At 35.0% G+C, this 17,791-nt stretch overlaps 1 protein-coding gene across 2 annotated transcripts in view; it reads left to right on the top strand.

Annotated features, from left to right (window-relative positions):
• Positions 1-17,791, top strand: part of ANTXR1 (ANTXR cell adhesion molecule 1) — a 303,869-nt gene that overhangs the window by 138,041 nt on the left and 148,037 nt on the right. Inside the window, exon 13 of one of the 2 annotated variants that reach the window (XM_074207920.1) lies at positions 917-16,360. The exons of the other annotated variant lie outside the window; for it this stretch is intronic. Coding sequence (XP_074064021.1) covers positions 917-1,045 — 129 coding nt within the window. The 3' untranslated portion in view covers positions 1,046-16,360. Of the gene's footprint in view, positions 1-916; positions 16,361-17,791 lie in introns of those variants that run through there. 2 annotated transcript variants of the gene reach the window in all.

Raw genomic sequence — 17,791 nt, 5'->3', positions numbered from 1 at the left:
AAATTGTTTAGCAGTTAAGAAGGAAATGATCATTTTGGAAAGAGCCGATCAGTGAGTGGTGAGGTAAAAAGCCAGATTACAGAGCATTTAGAAAAGAAAAAAGAGTAAGAAGAATGTACAGAATTTTTTCAAAAAGTGTGGCTTAAAGTTGAAGGGGAATTAAAGGACAAAAGCTATATGTAAATATCCATATATATGTATATATCGAAAGATGTATTTATGTAAATATATATTTACACACACACACATATATATACATACACACACAAGCAAACTTACATACAGTATATAGATCCTATCTAAGGTCCATCTTTTTTCTACTAGTCTCCTGCTAATGTTGTTTGGCAGAATGGTATAATCTTTAAAATAACTGAAATTAGTAACAAACAAAAGGCAATGGGGAGATCCATGGTAGGTGGGAAAAGATCACAACATATGACAACCAAGAAACTTTTAACAACCAGAGTAAAAATGTTATCAGAAGAATGTATAATAATATAAATAATATCACACAAATATTTAAATAACCTAAATGAAATAAGAGTGTATTATATGAGAGAGAGGGAGGGAAGGAGGGAGGGAGGGAGGGAGGGAGGGAGGGAGAGAGAGAGAGAGAGAGAGAGAGAAGATGGACAGTTGAAGTGATCCAATAGAATTCTATCTGCTTTCAGAGAAAATAAGAAAAGGGAATCTGTTTTGGAAAGACTCCATTTCACAAATTAATGGAAAGATACAAAAGAAATTCTTACAAGATAGGCAGATGTAGATGGATTATGAGCTAAGTTATTGCAGAGAATATCCTCATCAATGAAATTACCGATCCATTTAAGTACTTGAGTAATGTGTATAACAAAAATTTCAGATGTCCCTCCAGATAGTCCAGATTACTTCGGTTTTATTACATTTTCAATCTTAGGGAAAAGACTGGCAGAATAATGAAACGTGCCCTGGGGAAAGGAATGAATTGCACGGAATGCTCATTGAGATGTGGTCTGAATGTCCTTCAGCGAGTGCTAAAGCCACAGCTTCTAAAGATTCAGAATAGCAAGTTCTTGCCATCAAAGTCCTTCACACTGTCAAATTGTTCGATATCAGAAAGACAACATTGTGTCAGTGGAAACAGCATTAAAGAAGACACTTGTCATCTTTTTCATCGTACTAGTTTTGGCAAAGTGATGGATTGCTGGGAGTCAGGAAGAACTGAGTTCAAATTCAGTCACAAACATTTAACAGCTCCGTGACCCTGGGCAAGTCACCTAACCATGTTTGCCTCAATTTTCCTCATCTCAAAAATGAACTGGAGAAGGAAATAGCAAACCACTGCAGTATTTTTGCCAAGAAAACTCAAATGAAGTCACAGTCAGACATGACTAATATCAAAAGCACAAGCACAGGACTTTACATATCTTAAGCACTTTAAAAAATACTTTTTCATTCATTCATTCATAAGTTTTTGTGACCAGGACAAGTCATTTAGTGTTTTTGAACTCCTTACCTGCTCTGTAAGCTGGGTAGAATAATACTTAAACTATTTATGTCATTGAGCTTTTCTAAAGAAAGGGCTTTGTTAACTTGAAAGGACTATAGAAATAAGTGTTATTTTTATTTACATCAAAACTCTGATGCCTCACATCAGTGTGTGATTCCTCTGCCAGTAAGGATCACAATCTAAACTTTCTTAATCACCCTGTCATAATTAAATAGTAATTTAGGATTCATATCATATAAATTATTTATAAAATGAGCCAGAGAGATTAGTAAGTCATCATCTATTTTGATAAATGCTATCTAGTTGAAAATATCTTTAAAATATTTTAGTTTTTTCACACTGTCATGTTTATCTTGGATTTTTATGGAATTGCCTTCTCATACTTTTATCACTAAATGTTTTAAAGAATCTTTTTCTTCAGTTTTGGAGAATGATGAAGTAGGGAAAAGGTTCTAAATTCATGTAACTAAGCATGCCTGAGGAGTGGGGCAGAAAGAAAAGATAATATATGAAAGTCACTGTGTACTACAATGTGAACTTGGTGACATTTATTAGTCCAGGATGATAATCTTGTTCAATTAAAGCCATCATTGAAGGTACTAAAATTCTAGATAGAATGGGTTGCTTCCTTCTTTGAAGCCTCCATATACAAAACTGATACTGCATAATTCTAAATTGTGCCTTCCCTGTTCAAGCAAAATCTTCAATAAGGAGTCTTTAGCCATTTGAACCCTATAGAATTTACACATATTCTTCAGGAGATACCTGTGCTCCTTCTTCTGTGAACTATTTTCATGTTCTGGTCCATAGAGATAGATAAATAGATTAGATAGATAGGTAGATAGATAGAGATAGATGGATAGATAGATGGACAGATAGATGATGGATGATGGAAGGATGGATAATTTAATGAATGAATTAATGGTTAAATAAATGAATAAATGGACACCTAAATAAATGAATGAATGAAAGGTGGAAGGGAGGAAGAGATGGAAGGAGCAAGGAAAGGGGAAGGAAGGAAGGAAGGACTTTCTTTGAAGACTTATCTATATAACTAGTGAAGAGAATATTGTCAAGAGAAAAGGTAATATAGATCGAACAGAGCAGTTCACCAAGTTCACATGATTTTCTCCTAGCAAGTGGAACTAGTTCCCATGATATCAGACTACAGAAAATATTCCCACAGTGACAGATAACATTTATGTAGCCCTTTGCAGTTTGTAAAGTACTTTTTTGGTTTTTAATAGAATTTTTCCCCAATTATATTTCAAGATAATTTTTAGCCTTTCTTTTTATAAGATTTTGAGTTCTAAAATTTTCTCCCTGCCTCCCCTCTCTTCTTCCTAAAATTGTAGTCAATTTGATATACATTCTACATGTGCTATCATATAAGCATATTTACATATTATCCACAGTTGTAGGAAAAGACACAGATCAAAAAAGAAAAAAAAACACAAAAAAGAATAAAGTGAAAAACATATTCTTTGATCTGCATTTAAGGTCTATCAGTCCTTTACCTGGATATGGATAGTATTTTCCTTTTGTGAGTCCTTTGTACTTCTCTGGAATTACTGGGCTACTGAGAACTGAATCAGCCATAGTTGTTCATCACAAAATGCTTTTGATACTGTGTACAATGTTTTTCTTATCTGTTCATTTCACTTTGCATCAGTTCATATAGATCTTTCCAGAACTTTATGAAATCTGCTTGTTTGTTTCTTATTGCACAATAGTATTCCATTCCCCAATTGATAAGCATCCCCTCAATTTCCAGTGTCTGCCACCACAAAAAGGTCTGCTATATATTTATGCATTTAGATCTTTTCCATTTTTTATAATCTCTTTGGGATATATAGATCTAGTACTGCTGCTCTTTGGTCATAGTTTCAAATTGCTCTCCAGAATGAATAGATCAGTTCATACCTTCACCAACAGAACATTAGCATCCCAATGTCCCTATATCCTCTCCAACATTTATCATTTTCCTTTTGTCATATTGGCCCCCTGATAGGTATGAGGTAGTACCTAAGAGTTGCTTTTATTTACATTTCTCTAATCAAAAGTTATTTAGGGGCAGCTAGGTGGTGTATTGGATAAAGCACTGGTCTTGGAGTCAGGAGTACCTGGGTTCAAGTCAGGTCTCAGACATTTAATAATTACCTAGCTGTGTGGCCTTGGGCAAGCCACTTAACCCCATTTGCCTTGCAAAAACCTGAAAAAAAGTGATTTAGAGCACTTTCCACTTGCCCATAGATAACTTTGATTTCTTCATTTGAAAATTGTCTGTTCATATCCTTTGGTCATTTATCAATTGGGGAATGGCTTGATGATCTGCCATCATAAGGGACATCTATTAAACTTTACGAAGGCTATGAAGAATTCAGAAAAACACAGGGAATTTTACATAGACTTATGCAAAGCAAAAAAGAGAAACCAGGAAAACAATACACACTGTTAGTAACCAAATTAAACAGTTCAGTGCCCAACTAACAAAACTAGGAACACTGTCCTCTCCACCTTTGTGGCATTCCAAGGAAGACCAAGGGAGAAAAGACCCACTATCAACTGGATATCCCATGCTTACCTTCCCCCTTTGCCTAGGATGCTTAACTATTCACAGGACTTGAATAAGCTGGGAAGTCAATTAATTACATACCTTCTAACAAGACAAAAGGCTCCCTGGCCTTACTATCTACCCTGTCTCTATGGTTCTAGGTCACCTGTCAGTGCCTACTTATATGAGGTAAGTACTTCTGGGCTTTGTCTTCCATCTCATCATTGCATCCTTAGTATTTACCAGATTAATTCGAGTGGTATTTGATAGAGATGGACAGAATATGATAAACTTCATCTAGTATGTGTGTTCAGCCTTTTAGCTCTTCTGGGTCATGTTGCCCAACAAAAATTTGTCAAGGGCCACATATAGAATTTAATATTTATACCCCACATTATCTTTGAGTATAATAATAAAATATAATAACGCAATAAAGTATGGAATTTGAGGATCACATATAGCCTGCAAACCATGGGTTAGACACATGTGAATTTTAGAGGATTGCAGAATCTAGATTCTCTATATCAATAATTTTAAAAATACAAATTATAGAAATTTTTACACTTCAAATTATACTATAAAACAATAATTTTTCAAACTATTTGGTACTTATTTTAAAAAATAGATCAGTGCAAAGACTAGATAAGCAAGACTCCGAAGCAACCAAACTAAACAGTCCAGTGCCCAATTATTCCACAGCGTAAAAACCATGGAGAATAACTCACAATTTGAAAAGAACTATTGTGAAGATGGAAAGGAATTTTGAAGGAAAAAAAGTTTAGATCAGCTATTTGCAGTATGCATTATAATAAACTTCCAAACTGAGAGTTAATCATAAAAGCAGATTTTTTTTTAAATTATCGGAAACTAGAAAGAGTTCTCTTTCAGAAATATGACTAAGAAGAGAATTCTTAATCAAATGTGAGGTAGAAATATTTGTCCTTCATTTTCAAAGAAGACCATGACATCAGGGAGGTGATGCCATGACAAGCATGTGAATTGAATTTGAGTGAGGGGATGCTATGCTAAGTCAACAGCCTCACATTCTCCTCTAGATCCATCTGGGTCCAGTGGTAGATATGAATCAGGATGACTGGAGATGTCCCTGGATGTGAGGAAATCAAGATTAAGTGACTTGCCCAAGGTCACACATCTAGTAAGTGGCAAGTGTCTTGAGGTCAGATTCGAAATCCCATACTACTGATTCTAATGCAGTCCACTAGGAAGTCATGAAGTAGATAATTCTTATTGCATGAAATTGAAAAGCTTTGGCACGAACAAAATCAATGTAGTTAAGTGAAATGATTGACTAGGAAAAATCTTTATATCAACTCTTGTTAAAAGCCTTTCATTTAAGATATACAGTATAGGGAATTCACAAAAATATGAGACCAAGAGTAAACCTGTTCAATGAGAAAATGGTCAAGGATATAAATAATTAGGTCTTAAAAATAAATTTCAAGATACTAACAAGCATATAAAACACTATTCTAAGTCACATTAAAGAACTGCTAAACAAAACAACTCTGAAGTTTCACTTCAAGCCTTGAAAACTAGAAAAGAAAAAAGTGATCATTTTTGGAGGGGCTGTGGAAAGAGGAATATATAAATAACCTGTGAATTGAATTGGTTTGACATTTCCAAAAAGTAATGTAGGATTATTCTTTTTAAAAAGTCTTAGGTACATAGATCCTACTACTTGGCTATATATCTCCAGGAATTCAAAAACAGAAAGAAGGTTCCCATAAGTAGGAAAATATTCATAGCAATGCTTTTTGTAGTGACAAAGAACTGGGGGAGGGAGCAGAAATCAGTTAAATTGTGGTATATAAACAGATTAAGATATATATATATATATATATATATATATATATATATATATATATATATGGATAATGAAACATTATTTGCTGTAAAAAAAATGAAGAATAGGAAGAATTCAGAGAAATGTGAGAAAACTTACCTAAACTGATGATGCAAAGTAAGCAAAACCAGGAAAACAATATACAGTCATTACAATAAAATAAAAAAGAATGGCAACCAAAGTTAGCCTTGTAGAAAAATTGGAAAATACCCCTTCCTCTATATATTGCAGAGCTGAGGGCCAATGGATATGAAAATTTGCATATACAGTCAGGTTTCATGTACTAGTTTTACTAAACATTTTTTTCCTTTAAAAGAATCTTTGTAACAAGGGATGCTTCAATGATTTGGAAAGCAGGAAAGGATATCATCAGAAATGAAGGTGGTTTAAAATCAATGGCATTTTTAAAAACCCAATAGATTCATTTTTTCATTATTAATAAGCTCTGAAAACTTTCCCCACATCCAGATATCTTGTGAACTGATTCCTCAATGCCTCATGATTATAACATAATCAACAAATGGGATAATTTTCTTGTCAGTCATTTTAGTATCATTTCTACCTCATCTGGAAACCTATTTAGGACTGTGGTATTGGAGTTCAAGTGTGGTGGCTTTTCTATTCTTGATGGTAAATACAGTTAGATATATCTTTAGCAGACCTTTTCCATTTTTCTTTGATTTGTTACTCAGCTTCCATTTTCATTCTTAGATACCCTCAAGATGGCTATGCTTAGTTGTATTCCTTGCAAGATTTCTTCAACTCTACTTTATGAAGATGCCCAGAAGTTTCCATTTTCCTTCTTCCTAAAATTCTACAAATGACTTCATATGATGTTGACTTTGGCCACCATCTTTCTGTGTGGCAAGAAGTTCCTATCCTCTAGGAGCATCCAACCTGTTAGGGAAAATAAAACTCTAGTAAAGGAAAATTTCTTTAAAAGTTAGTTACTACACCATGTAGAATATGATCAATCAATCAAGTAATAAGCATTTATGAAACACATCCTAGGGTTATAAGTTACAGGAATAAAACAATTCTTACTCTGAAGGACCTTACATTATAAGAATGTTTATAAATATATACAGAATTAATATAAAAAGCATATATATACACACACAAATACAAATAAGCACAAAAGTAGTTACATATGTGATTAAAACATTTGGGGAAAATGTACTGTAAAATTTATAAAAACTGAGATCATAATAACTTTAGTACTCACTGTATGAATTTTTGGTGGACTTGAATAAGATCACATATTTAAGATTTTTAACCTTGTACAGTTATTTAAATATCAACTATAAGTACTAAAGGAACTTTCTAAAGGTCTTTGAAAAGTTGCTTCTAAGTATAGTGCATGTCATGAAATTATTCTTTTGGAAATATTTTCTTTTTCAGTGACATAAATTCAATCCAAGTATCATATTTTCTTTCTTCTGTATAGCATATGGCTTTTTCTATATCACTTAGTTTTCATAATTTTTACATATTGGTTTTACCAATGCTTTCATTTCTTATGTGATTGAAATGATTTCCAAGGCTGAAAGAATAGCATAGGAAAGGACAGACAGGTCGATCCCTAGAGAACTGGTTACTGGGTGATGGCTTACTTAAAATTGTTTTCATGAAAGCTGTTAGTATGAAACAGTGACAGGAGTGCCACACTAATTGCATGTCTTCGAAATATAAGCTATAGCTGTTGGTGGAGCTGTGAACTCATCCAACCTTTCTGGAGAGAAATTTGGAACTACACCCAAAGGGCAGCAAAAATGTGCATACTCTTTGATCTAGCATTACCACTACTGAGTCTATACCCTGAAAAGATTATGAAAAAGGGTAAAAGCATCACTTGTACAAAAATATTCATAGCAGCCCTGTTTGTGGGGATAAAGAATTGGAAATCAAGTAAATGTCCTTCAATTGGGGAATGGCTTAGGAAACTGTGGTATATGTATTTCATGGAACACTATTGTACTATTAGAAACCAGGAGGGACAGGAATTCAGGGAAGCCTGGAGGGATTTGCATGAACTGATGCTGAGCAAGATGAGCAGAACCAGAAAAACACTGTATACCCTCACAGCAACATGGGGGTGATGATCAACCTTGATGGACTTGCTCATTCCATCAGTTGCAACCATCAGGGACAATTTGCGGCTGTCTGCAATGGAGAATACCATCTGTATCTAGATAAAGAACTGTGGAGTTTGAACAAAATTCAAGGACTATTCCCTTTAATTTAGAAAAAAAAAGTGATATCTTATTGTCTGATCTTGTTATCTCTTATACTTTTTGTTTCTTCCTTAAGGATATGATTTCTCTCCCATCACACTCAATTTGGATCAATGTACAACATGGAAACAATGTAAAGACTGACAAATTGCTTTCTGGGGGGGGGGAGGGAAGTAAGATTGGAGGGAAAATTGTAAAACTCAAAATAAATAAAACCTTTAATTAAAAAAAAGAAATATAAGGTATAAATCCCCTTGAAATGTTTGAAGGCAAATGATTAAATTCCTTTTTTTTTAAACTAGGCTTCATGCTCCAAGAATAAGTAAGCATGAATGAATTCTCTTCTTCATGAAGTAAATAACTTACACTGAAACTTACCTAAACCATTTTTCAATTTTTTTATCTTAATTTCACCTTTGTTTTCTCACTGTAACTATATCTGCATTTAATTAAAGAAAACCATTTATTTAAGCACCAGTTTTCTTCTAGTAATGTCATATGGCAATTCAATATGGAATACTTCAACATCTATAACATGGATGTCCAACCTTTTAGTTCTTCTGAGTTGCAGCACCCAACAAAAACTTGTTAAGAATCACATGGAGAATTTAATATTTATTTATAATGCCAATGTAACCCATATTACCAATGAGTATAACAATAAAATATAATAATACATCATGATTGGGTTTTGAGGGTTATATATGACTCACAAGGTTAGACACACCTGATTTAAAGAATCAATATAGCCAGCTTATCCCAAAGATATATTGACAAATGGTAGGTCATGCAATGAATAGAGAGTTGGGTCTGGAGTTAGGAACACTCATCTTACTGAGTTCAAAACTGGCCTCAGATACTTATTAGCTGGGTGACTCTGGGCAAGTCACTTAACCCTGTTTGCCTAAGTTTCCTCATCTATAAAAAAATCCCTAATTGGGGTCTTGGAGAGCTGGACACGAGTTAAAAAAAAGGCTGAAAAACAAAATAGAAAAAAGACCTGTAGTTTGTGCACGTTTTCCTATGCATATGTATTAACAGCAATACAGTATCCAAGAAATGTTATAAATAATATCATCTGGGAAATGTATAAACAGATATAAAGTAGACTAATTATGTATTTAGAATGAGGGATGAAAGACAGCTTGAGTACTACACTGGCTCCTATAAAATATTCAAAGAATTAAAAGACTATCTGTATCATGCTGAGTAGAACCTTTATAGATAATTTATTGGAGGACATAGGCAAGAATTTCATATTATAAGATTTTCATGAGCTATAACCTACATATTTGGAAAGATTACACGCATCATTTAGATCACAGATCCATCAAAATATTGAAGCATCATCAGTTATGAAAGTAAGTTCAAATGGGCTGCCATTGTCCTAATATGGTAAATTGAATTCATTTTTATTCATTTCAACAGGTATTAATAGATAGTCATTTTCAAGGCACTGTTAATCATAGAATCATAGATCTATCCTCAAAGGTCATCTAGTTCAACCTTCCCAATTTATATATGAAGATATTGATCTTTGGAGAGGATACTAAGATGAAGTTCTTGCTCTCAAGCAATTTGCAATCTAGTAAGAAAAATATAACAAGTACATAGTTACACTGTAAGATAGAATATTATTATTAATAGTTCATATTAATGTATTATTTAAAGTTTTGGAAATAATATAACATATCTCATTTGAGCATAATCCTTGGGTATAGGCCCTATTATCCCTGTTTTACAGATGAGAAAACTGAGGTAGAAATGGTTAAGTGACTTGCCTGGGGTCATATAGTTACAAAGTTTCTGAGGCAATATTTCAGTTCTTGTCTTCCATATTCCAGTTTTGGCAGTTTATGAAGTTAACCATTTCTTACCTCATAGTGCTATATTTTTCTTCTTCAAAAGACTTTCTTGAATGTAATCCATCTTTCCCTTCCTATTAAAACTACCTTTATTGAACTCATCACGAATGAGATTTTGATAAGTAGAGAGTTAAGATAGTGGGAAAAAGTATATTTTAGTAGAGGGACACATGAATGAAGATATAATGGGAAGAAAGTACAAGAAGTGTACACTGCACAATAACTGGACCTAAAATGGTTAGATCACTGGCTATGTACAGGAGATTAGTAGGAGATAAAAGTTGGTATCATATAGAAAACTTTGATATCCAATAGTGAATAATTTAGACTATTCAAGCCTAGATTTTTATTCAAATAGACAATGGGAAACGACTCAGGTTTTCTGGGTAGGAAAAAGACTTGTTTAAAGCTATGTTTTGGGAAAAAAATTAAGCTGACAATGATATATAAGCTAGAAAAGCAAGTGTGGCAGTGACTAGTTATGAAGGTTTTTAAGAAGTCTGGGTGAGAAGTGCTACCAAACTTCACTCAGAGGTGATAATGGGAGAGGATAAGAGATTAGGTCCAAGAGATACTCATTGGAAAGAGATAATCATGATACTATTTTTCAGCTTTGGGACCTTCACATTCTCCATATTCTAAGCCAGTCCTGATTGGTTGGTATTTTCTCTAAAGAGTTTACAAGCTTATCTTGTAGACAGATTCTCTGTGTATATGTTTCATATCTTTGTGCCCCAATTATAGTCTTGGTGGAACTTGTCTTAGGTAGAATGGTAACATCTGTGATTTTCCTCACTAGTTCAACAAGAGTAGATGGAATTAACAAATGTAGCTCAGTTAAAAACCTATTTTCTTAATCATGTAAAGACCTCTCTGATTTGTTTGTCATCATACTATGATTGATTGGCATAGTGACACTTTAGAAGCAACCTGGTAAAGTCAAAAGAGAATGCTAAACTAGAATTCCAAAGACAAGTTCTAATCTTGAACTTAATGCTACCAGTATGTCCATGAGCAAATTCCATACCATTCAGAGTATTCCCTCATCTGTAAAAAGAGTGATTGAATAAAGTCTTGTCTAGTTTTGACATTCTATGATTCTGATAAGATAGTATGTGTCAGAGGAAAACATTACTTCTCACAGTTGTTCTGCAGAGAACCAACCCTAAAGGAATTAAAATAATGAAAACTTCCCCAAAATATATACTCTACTTGGGGTTTATTTCTCTCAATGGGTTCCAAAAAGTGTAAGATAAACATGACTCCCATCTCAGCTTTATGGTTTACAAAGAATATTTTTCAGAATAGCATTGCAAAATTTGGAATGCAGGTATTTTCTCTATTTTACAGATGAGGAAACTTAAGAGAAATTAAGCTGTTATTAGCTCAAGGTTTCATAGAAAGCCAGGAATTTATTTTTCTTGATTCTCCAAGCCCTGTTTCAAATTAAACAATTAACCCAACTGAAATGCATATGAAGCAACTCAGATAGAAGAAGAGTCTTGGGTGGGGGGAGTTCAACCAAAAAGAAAGTTGTTTACATGTGGATAATAGCTTTGTTGTCCCCTGGATATTCCACTTAAAGCTGAGATGTTCCTTTCTAGAACTGGAATTATACATGATTTTAATGATAAAGAGGAAGAAGTGGGGGAGTGATCAGCAACCACCAACAGTTACCTGATTCCTTCAGCCTGCCAGAAAAGGATTTAAAGTGGTTTGCAATGCAGAAAAAAATTTAAATACTGAAGGCTGCTATCATAACAGTGATAGGTAGATCTCATAACATGCTGAATGGAAAAACTATGAAAAATCCATAGGTACTTTTCTGTTTAACTTCAAATATATACTTTCAGTGTATATGTTAAATCCTATTATTATAGGACTAATTCTGGTCCATTAACAAGAATATAATAGAATTCAACAATCTAATGAAAAGCATAAGCCCCTACTATATGCAAATCACTGTCATAGATACCAGGGATGATGCAAATAAAAGATAAGATACCATCTATATCCTTTTAGGATTTATGAGTAGAGAGGGAATATAATCTATGAACAAACAACTTTATTTCAATATTTCACATTATATGATTTCATCAGTATGAATGTTCCTTTTACTGAGGGGGATCATAACCCCTTAGTATATGATTTTCACAAGTTAATATAGGTCAATTAAGCCATTTGTTCCCAGAAGGCTGGCCAGCCATTTGGGAGTATGGTGGGGGGAAGTCTCTACACTTAGCTATAGTGGTCCTTGATGATAGAGATAAGTGTGTCACTGATTCCATACCAAAATTTTCTACCTTTTTAAAGTCTGACAGAACTGGAACTCCCCAGGACCAAGGGCCACATACATTCAATTTGTGGAGAAATTTAATGAAGGAACAAAAATAATTATGTTATACAACTATGGTATATAATCACTCATATTTGAATTTATGAGTGAGGTTAGAAAAAAATGTTCTGTTACTTTGATACTGAAAGATCAATTCTGACTGGAAAATAGAATGGAATGGGAAGGGTTTTTAAAGCCAGTTTGTGGAGACATTTGTTTAAAGGTTAATGACTTTCAGCTAGGTAATTATATGTTTAGAGGGACAGATTCTCTCATTATTTTTGTCATTTGCTTTTCTGAACTTTTCTGAAATTGGAATTTCATTAAAACTTAAAATAAGTTATGAGTTTTATGGTATTTCAATTAATTGACCAATCAACAATTGGTTTTAACTAATTAGTCAGTTCCCCAATCAACAATCTTTAATTTCCACTATATGCCAGACACTGTTCTAGGCAATGGAAGTACAAAAAACAAAGACAGAACAATCCCTAACTTTAAGAAATCACCTTTTATCAGTGGATACCATATGCCCCTGGTGTATAAGCACACATGCAGATGAATTATGAGAATCATGAGATAATGCTATCAGCCAGCACATGGGAACAGAGAAAAGAGATAGAGGTTTGCCGATAAAGACCTAAAAGAAGATGAGTTTGACTACACTGTAGAGTTTGGAAATGGAATTAGTATATAATTGTAAGTCTGGAAAAGCCTGAGTGCTGACAACGTGCCTGAAGTCTGTGGAAATTCTCAACCAGAACCAGCCAGGGAGTCAATTCAGTCAGATCCCTCAGAGACTAAAATGTGAGGGTGTTCTAACCAGAAATACACCGAGGAAGACAGAAGCCAGAGTGAGCTGATAACTAGAGCCTGAAAACAGGACAGTCCTGAGGAATCATCACCCAGAAAACCAAGGTGGAAGAGGGCAAAACTCAGAACCACAGCAGTAGCTGGTTTAATGACAGGGCTCATGGGTAGGTTAATGGGTGCTTTGATGCAAGGCTGAGACTGGAGGGATATCCAAGGAGAAAAAGAAAGAGAGATACCTATAGTAAACAATCATGAGACAAAAAATAGAAGCCAATTATTTTGTCAGAAGGCAATTATTTTGTCTAGATGCTACCACATCTAGAGGAGAGGACCAAAGAGGATCTCCTCACCACATTCAGTAGTACAGAATGTGATGTAGTTTGGCCTTAAACACATCATAATCTGAGAACTGAGACTTGAGATAATACGTGAATACCTAAAATAATAAAAACTATCATGTCATAAGAGAAGCCCAAGAGGTTGATCATTAAGAACTCAGTCAACCAGTCAGTCAGTTAACATTATATGACTCCTGTGTTCCAGGAAAGGGCAAATAGGTGATGCAATGAATAGAGTACCAGACTTGGAGTTGGGAAGACTCATCTTTCTAAGTTCAAAATCAGCCTCAGACACTTATTAGCTGTGTGATCTTGAGAAAGTCACTTTATCCTGTTTGCCTCAGTTTCTTCATCTTTCAAATAATCTGGAGAAGGAAATGACAAACCACTCCAGTATCTTTGCCAAGAAAACCCAAGGGGGTCACAGTCTGAGAAAAAAACTGATTGAGTCTAAATGCAGATCAACATTGTTTTTAACACTGGGTCACAGAGAGTCAGATATACCTGAACAAGATATTCCAGGTACTATGCTAAACATTAGAGATATAAAAAGAATAAAAAAGAACACAATATAATGGAGGTAAAAGCTAGATAGCTGGTCTTGCAGCCAAGATGGCAGAGAGAAGAGAGGCACTGTGTTAAGTGCTCATGGTTCCCCTCAAAAATAACATGAAAGAAACCTCTTAACAGAAATTTGACAAAACCCAGAAAGAGAAGGTAGGAGAAGAAAACCTACTAACAAGGTATGTCTTAGGTGACCAGGAGCAGAGACCAGAGGGTCAGTGCAGGGACAGCAGCAGAGGGAAGTCAGAGGACTGCCTCAGATGCAGAGGCTTTGGTGAGTGGTGGATCCAAGAACCAACTTTAGCCATGGAATATTTGGCCAGGAGGAGAGGAGCTCTGGTGAACTCCAGTCGACAGGAGGGTGAGTTCCAGCACAGAGGGTTTCAGAGTACACCTGGAAAACAACTAGCTGGGCAAGGGACCTGAGCTCCATACTTTCAGCAGAGCTCTCTTTCCAGAACAAATGGTAAAAGCCCCCCCCACACACACACACACCCAGGTTCAGGGGTAGACAACAGAGTTCACTCAGCTGAAAGGGAGATTAACTCCTTCCCCCAGGGCCCAGCCCAATGTTCAAGCTCAACTCAGACCCCGCTGCTGAGGGCCTCAAACACACCAGAGAAGGCAACTAGTTCCCCCTACTGTTCATCCCTTGGAATTACTAAGCCAAGTGAACAAAACCTTTAGGGTTTTCAAAAGCAAACCTCTGAGAGCCAGTCCCCCCACTCAATACAAGATCCTAGGAAGATGAAGAAAGGCCATCAAGAAGAGGGGTCCATGGAGAAATACTTAGAAGAAATAGATTCTAACCCAGAGAGACCTAGCACTTATGAGGAAAATATGAATTGGTCTCCAGCCCAGAAAGACTTTCTTGAAGAAATAAGGAAGGAGTTTAAAAATCAATTGGAAAAATCAGGAAAAGGAAACTCAAGAGAAAATTAACATCTCACACCAAGAAAACAAATCCTTGGAAAATACAATTGGACAAATACAAAATGAGAATAATTCTCTCAGATCCTCAATTGGGCAAATGCAAAAAGAAAATGATTCTCTCAAAACTAAACTTGGGCAAATGGAAAACTCCTTCAAAAATAGAATTGAACAACTGGAAAAGGAGTTGCAAAAGGTAAATGAAGAAATTCTTCTCTAAAAAAAGAATGTAATCAGTGGAAACTAATGACTTCATGAGACAATAAGATTCTGTTAAGGAAAACCAAAAGATCGAAAAAATAGAAAAAAAAATGAAAGATAAATCATCAACAAAACCACTGACCTTGAGAGTAGATCAAGAAGGGACAACCTGAGATTTATAGGCCTTCCTGAAAACATTGAACATAAAAATACCTGGAATTAATATTACAGTATTTAGTGATGAAAAATTGCCCTGATATCATGGAACCAGAGGGCAAAATAGTTATTGAAAGAATACATCAATCCCCTCTGAAAAGAGATCCTAAAATGAAAATACCAATGAATCTTGTGACCAAATTCAAGAACTATCAGATAAAAGAGAAAATGCAAGCAGTCAGAAAGAAACAATTTAAATACCAAGGAACTACAGTAAGTATTATGCAGGATGTGGCTGCATCAACATTAAGGGATCGAAGGACCTGGAATGAGATATTCTGAAGAGCAAGGGAGCTTGGAATGCAACCAAGAATCCACTATCTAGCAAAGCCAAACCTTTTCTTCCAGGGGAAAAGATGGACATTTAATGAAATGGGAGACTTCCAAGATTTCCCAATGAAAAGACCAGAGCTAAATAGAAATTTTGGCATCAAACAGGAGCTTCAAGAGAAACATAAAAAGGTTAAAAAAAGGGTAAAGGGAAAAAATGCTATCCAATAAGATGAAACTGGCTATATTCCCACCTGGGAGAAAGATTCTCATAACTATTGAGAATTGTAACTGTATTAGAGAGAATATGCTTAGCCAGAAGTGATGGTCACTTTTGACTTATCCATGAGACTTTTATCCAGTGAGATGAAACTGGCTTTATCCCTACCTGGGAGAAAGACTAATAACTCTTGAGAATTGTAACTCTATTAGAGAGAACATACTTAGCCAGAAGTGATGGATACTCACAACTTTTCTATGACTCAGATAGAATGATTTAAAAACAATACCTCCTTAAAAAGGGGAACAATAAGGAGACAGGGAGGATGAAGGAGATTGAATGGGGTGAATTTCATTACATTAAGGGGTACAAAAGACCTACTGCAATAGAGAGGAAGAAAGGAGGAGTGAGAACCAAATGAATCTTCATCTCATCAGACTTGGCTTCAAGTTAACTCACTCAGTTAAGTTAAGAAATTTATCTTACCTTTCAAGTATTGAAAGGGAGAAAAAAAGGAGGGGAGATGGGGAGAAAAGGGGGAACTAACAGAAGGAAGGAAAGGAAGAAGGGGGAAAAGGGAAAGGGGAAAGAAGGGGGAGGTGGTTCATATAGGAGGGCAAACATACTGAAGGTGGTGGTATTCAGAATAAAATGCTGAGGAATATGGATAAAAGGGGAAAAATACAAACAGAGGAAGATAGCATGGAGGGCAATAAAAAGTTAGTAATTATTACTTTGAATATGAATGGGATGAACTCTCCCTTAAAAATCTAACTGGATAGCAGAGTGGATTAAAAACCAGAATCCTTCAATATGTTGCTTACAAGAAACTTGTCTAGGGGTAGCTAGGTGGTACAATGGATAGAGCACTGGCCCTGGAGTCAGGAGTACCTGAGTTCCAATCTGGCCTCAGACACTTAATAATTACCTAGCTGTGTGGCCTTGGGCAAGACACTTATAACCCCATTTGCCTTGCAAAAAAACAAAGAAAGAAACTCATATGAAGCAGAGAGATACATATAGAATAAAGTTAAAAGGGTTGGAACAAAATATATTTTGCTTCAGCATAAGTGAAAAAAGCAGGGGTAGCAATCTTTATTTCAGACAAAGCAGCTGCAAAAGCATCAGTCATCAGAACTGTCTGATATTGGCTAAGAAATAGAGTGGTGAATCAGTGGAATACTCTAGGTACAATAGCAAGAAATGATTATAGTAATCTGCTGTTTGATAAACTCAGAGTCCAGCTATTGGGATAAAAACTCTCTCTGATAAATCTGTTGGTAAACTTCAAAGTTAGTATGGAAGAAATCTGGATTAGACCAACACCTCACACCCTACACCAAGATAAGATCAAAATGGATACATGATTTAGATATAAAAAACAGTATTTTAAGCAAACCAAAAGATCAAGGTGTAGTATACCTGTCAGATCTATGGAAAAGGAAGCAGTTTATGACCAAGGAAGAGATGGAGAACTTCATTAAAAGCAAACTAGATAATTTTTATTACATTAAATTAAAAGCATTAGCACAGACAAAACCCCTGTAACCAAGATCAAAAGAAATTCAGTAAATTGGAAAACAATTTTTTACAACTAGTATTTCTGACAAAGGACTCATTTCTAAAATATACACAGAACTGAGTCAAATTTTTAAAAAAAGCATTCCCCAATTAACAAATGGCCAAAGGATATGCAAAGGCAATTTATGGATGAGGAGATCAAAGCAATCCATAGTCATATGAAAAATTGCTCTAAATCACTACTTATAGGAGAAATGCAAATTAAAGCATCTCTGAGGTACCACCTCACACCTCTCAGACTAGCCAATATGACTAGAAAGGACAATGGTCAGTATTGGAAGGGATGTGGGAAATCTGGGACACTAATGCATTGTTGG

This window comes from Macrotis lagotis, chromosome 1 (assembly GCF_037893015.1).
Source record: "Macrotis lagotis isolate mMagLag1 chromosome 1, bilby.v1.9.chrom.fasta, whole genome shotgun sequence".
Lineage (NCBI taxonomy): Eukaryota > Metazoa > Chordata > Mammalia > Peramelemorphia > Peramelidae > Macrotis > Macrotis lagotis.
The sequence above is the reverse complement of the archived record's forward strand: the minus strand, read 5'-3'. Positions and strand labels throughout refer to the sequence as shown.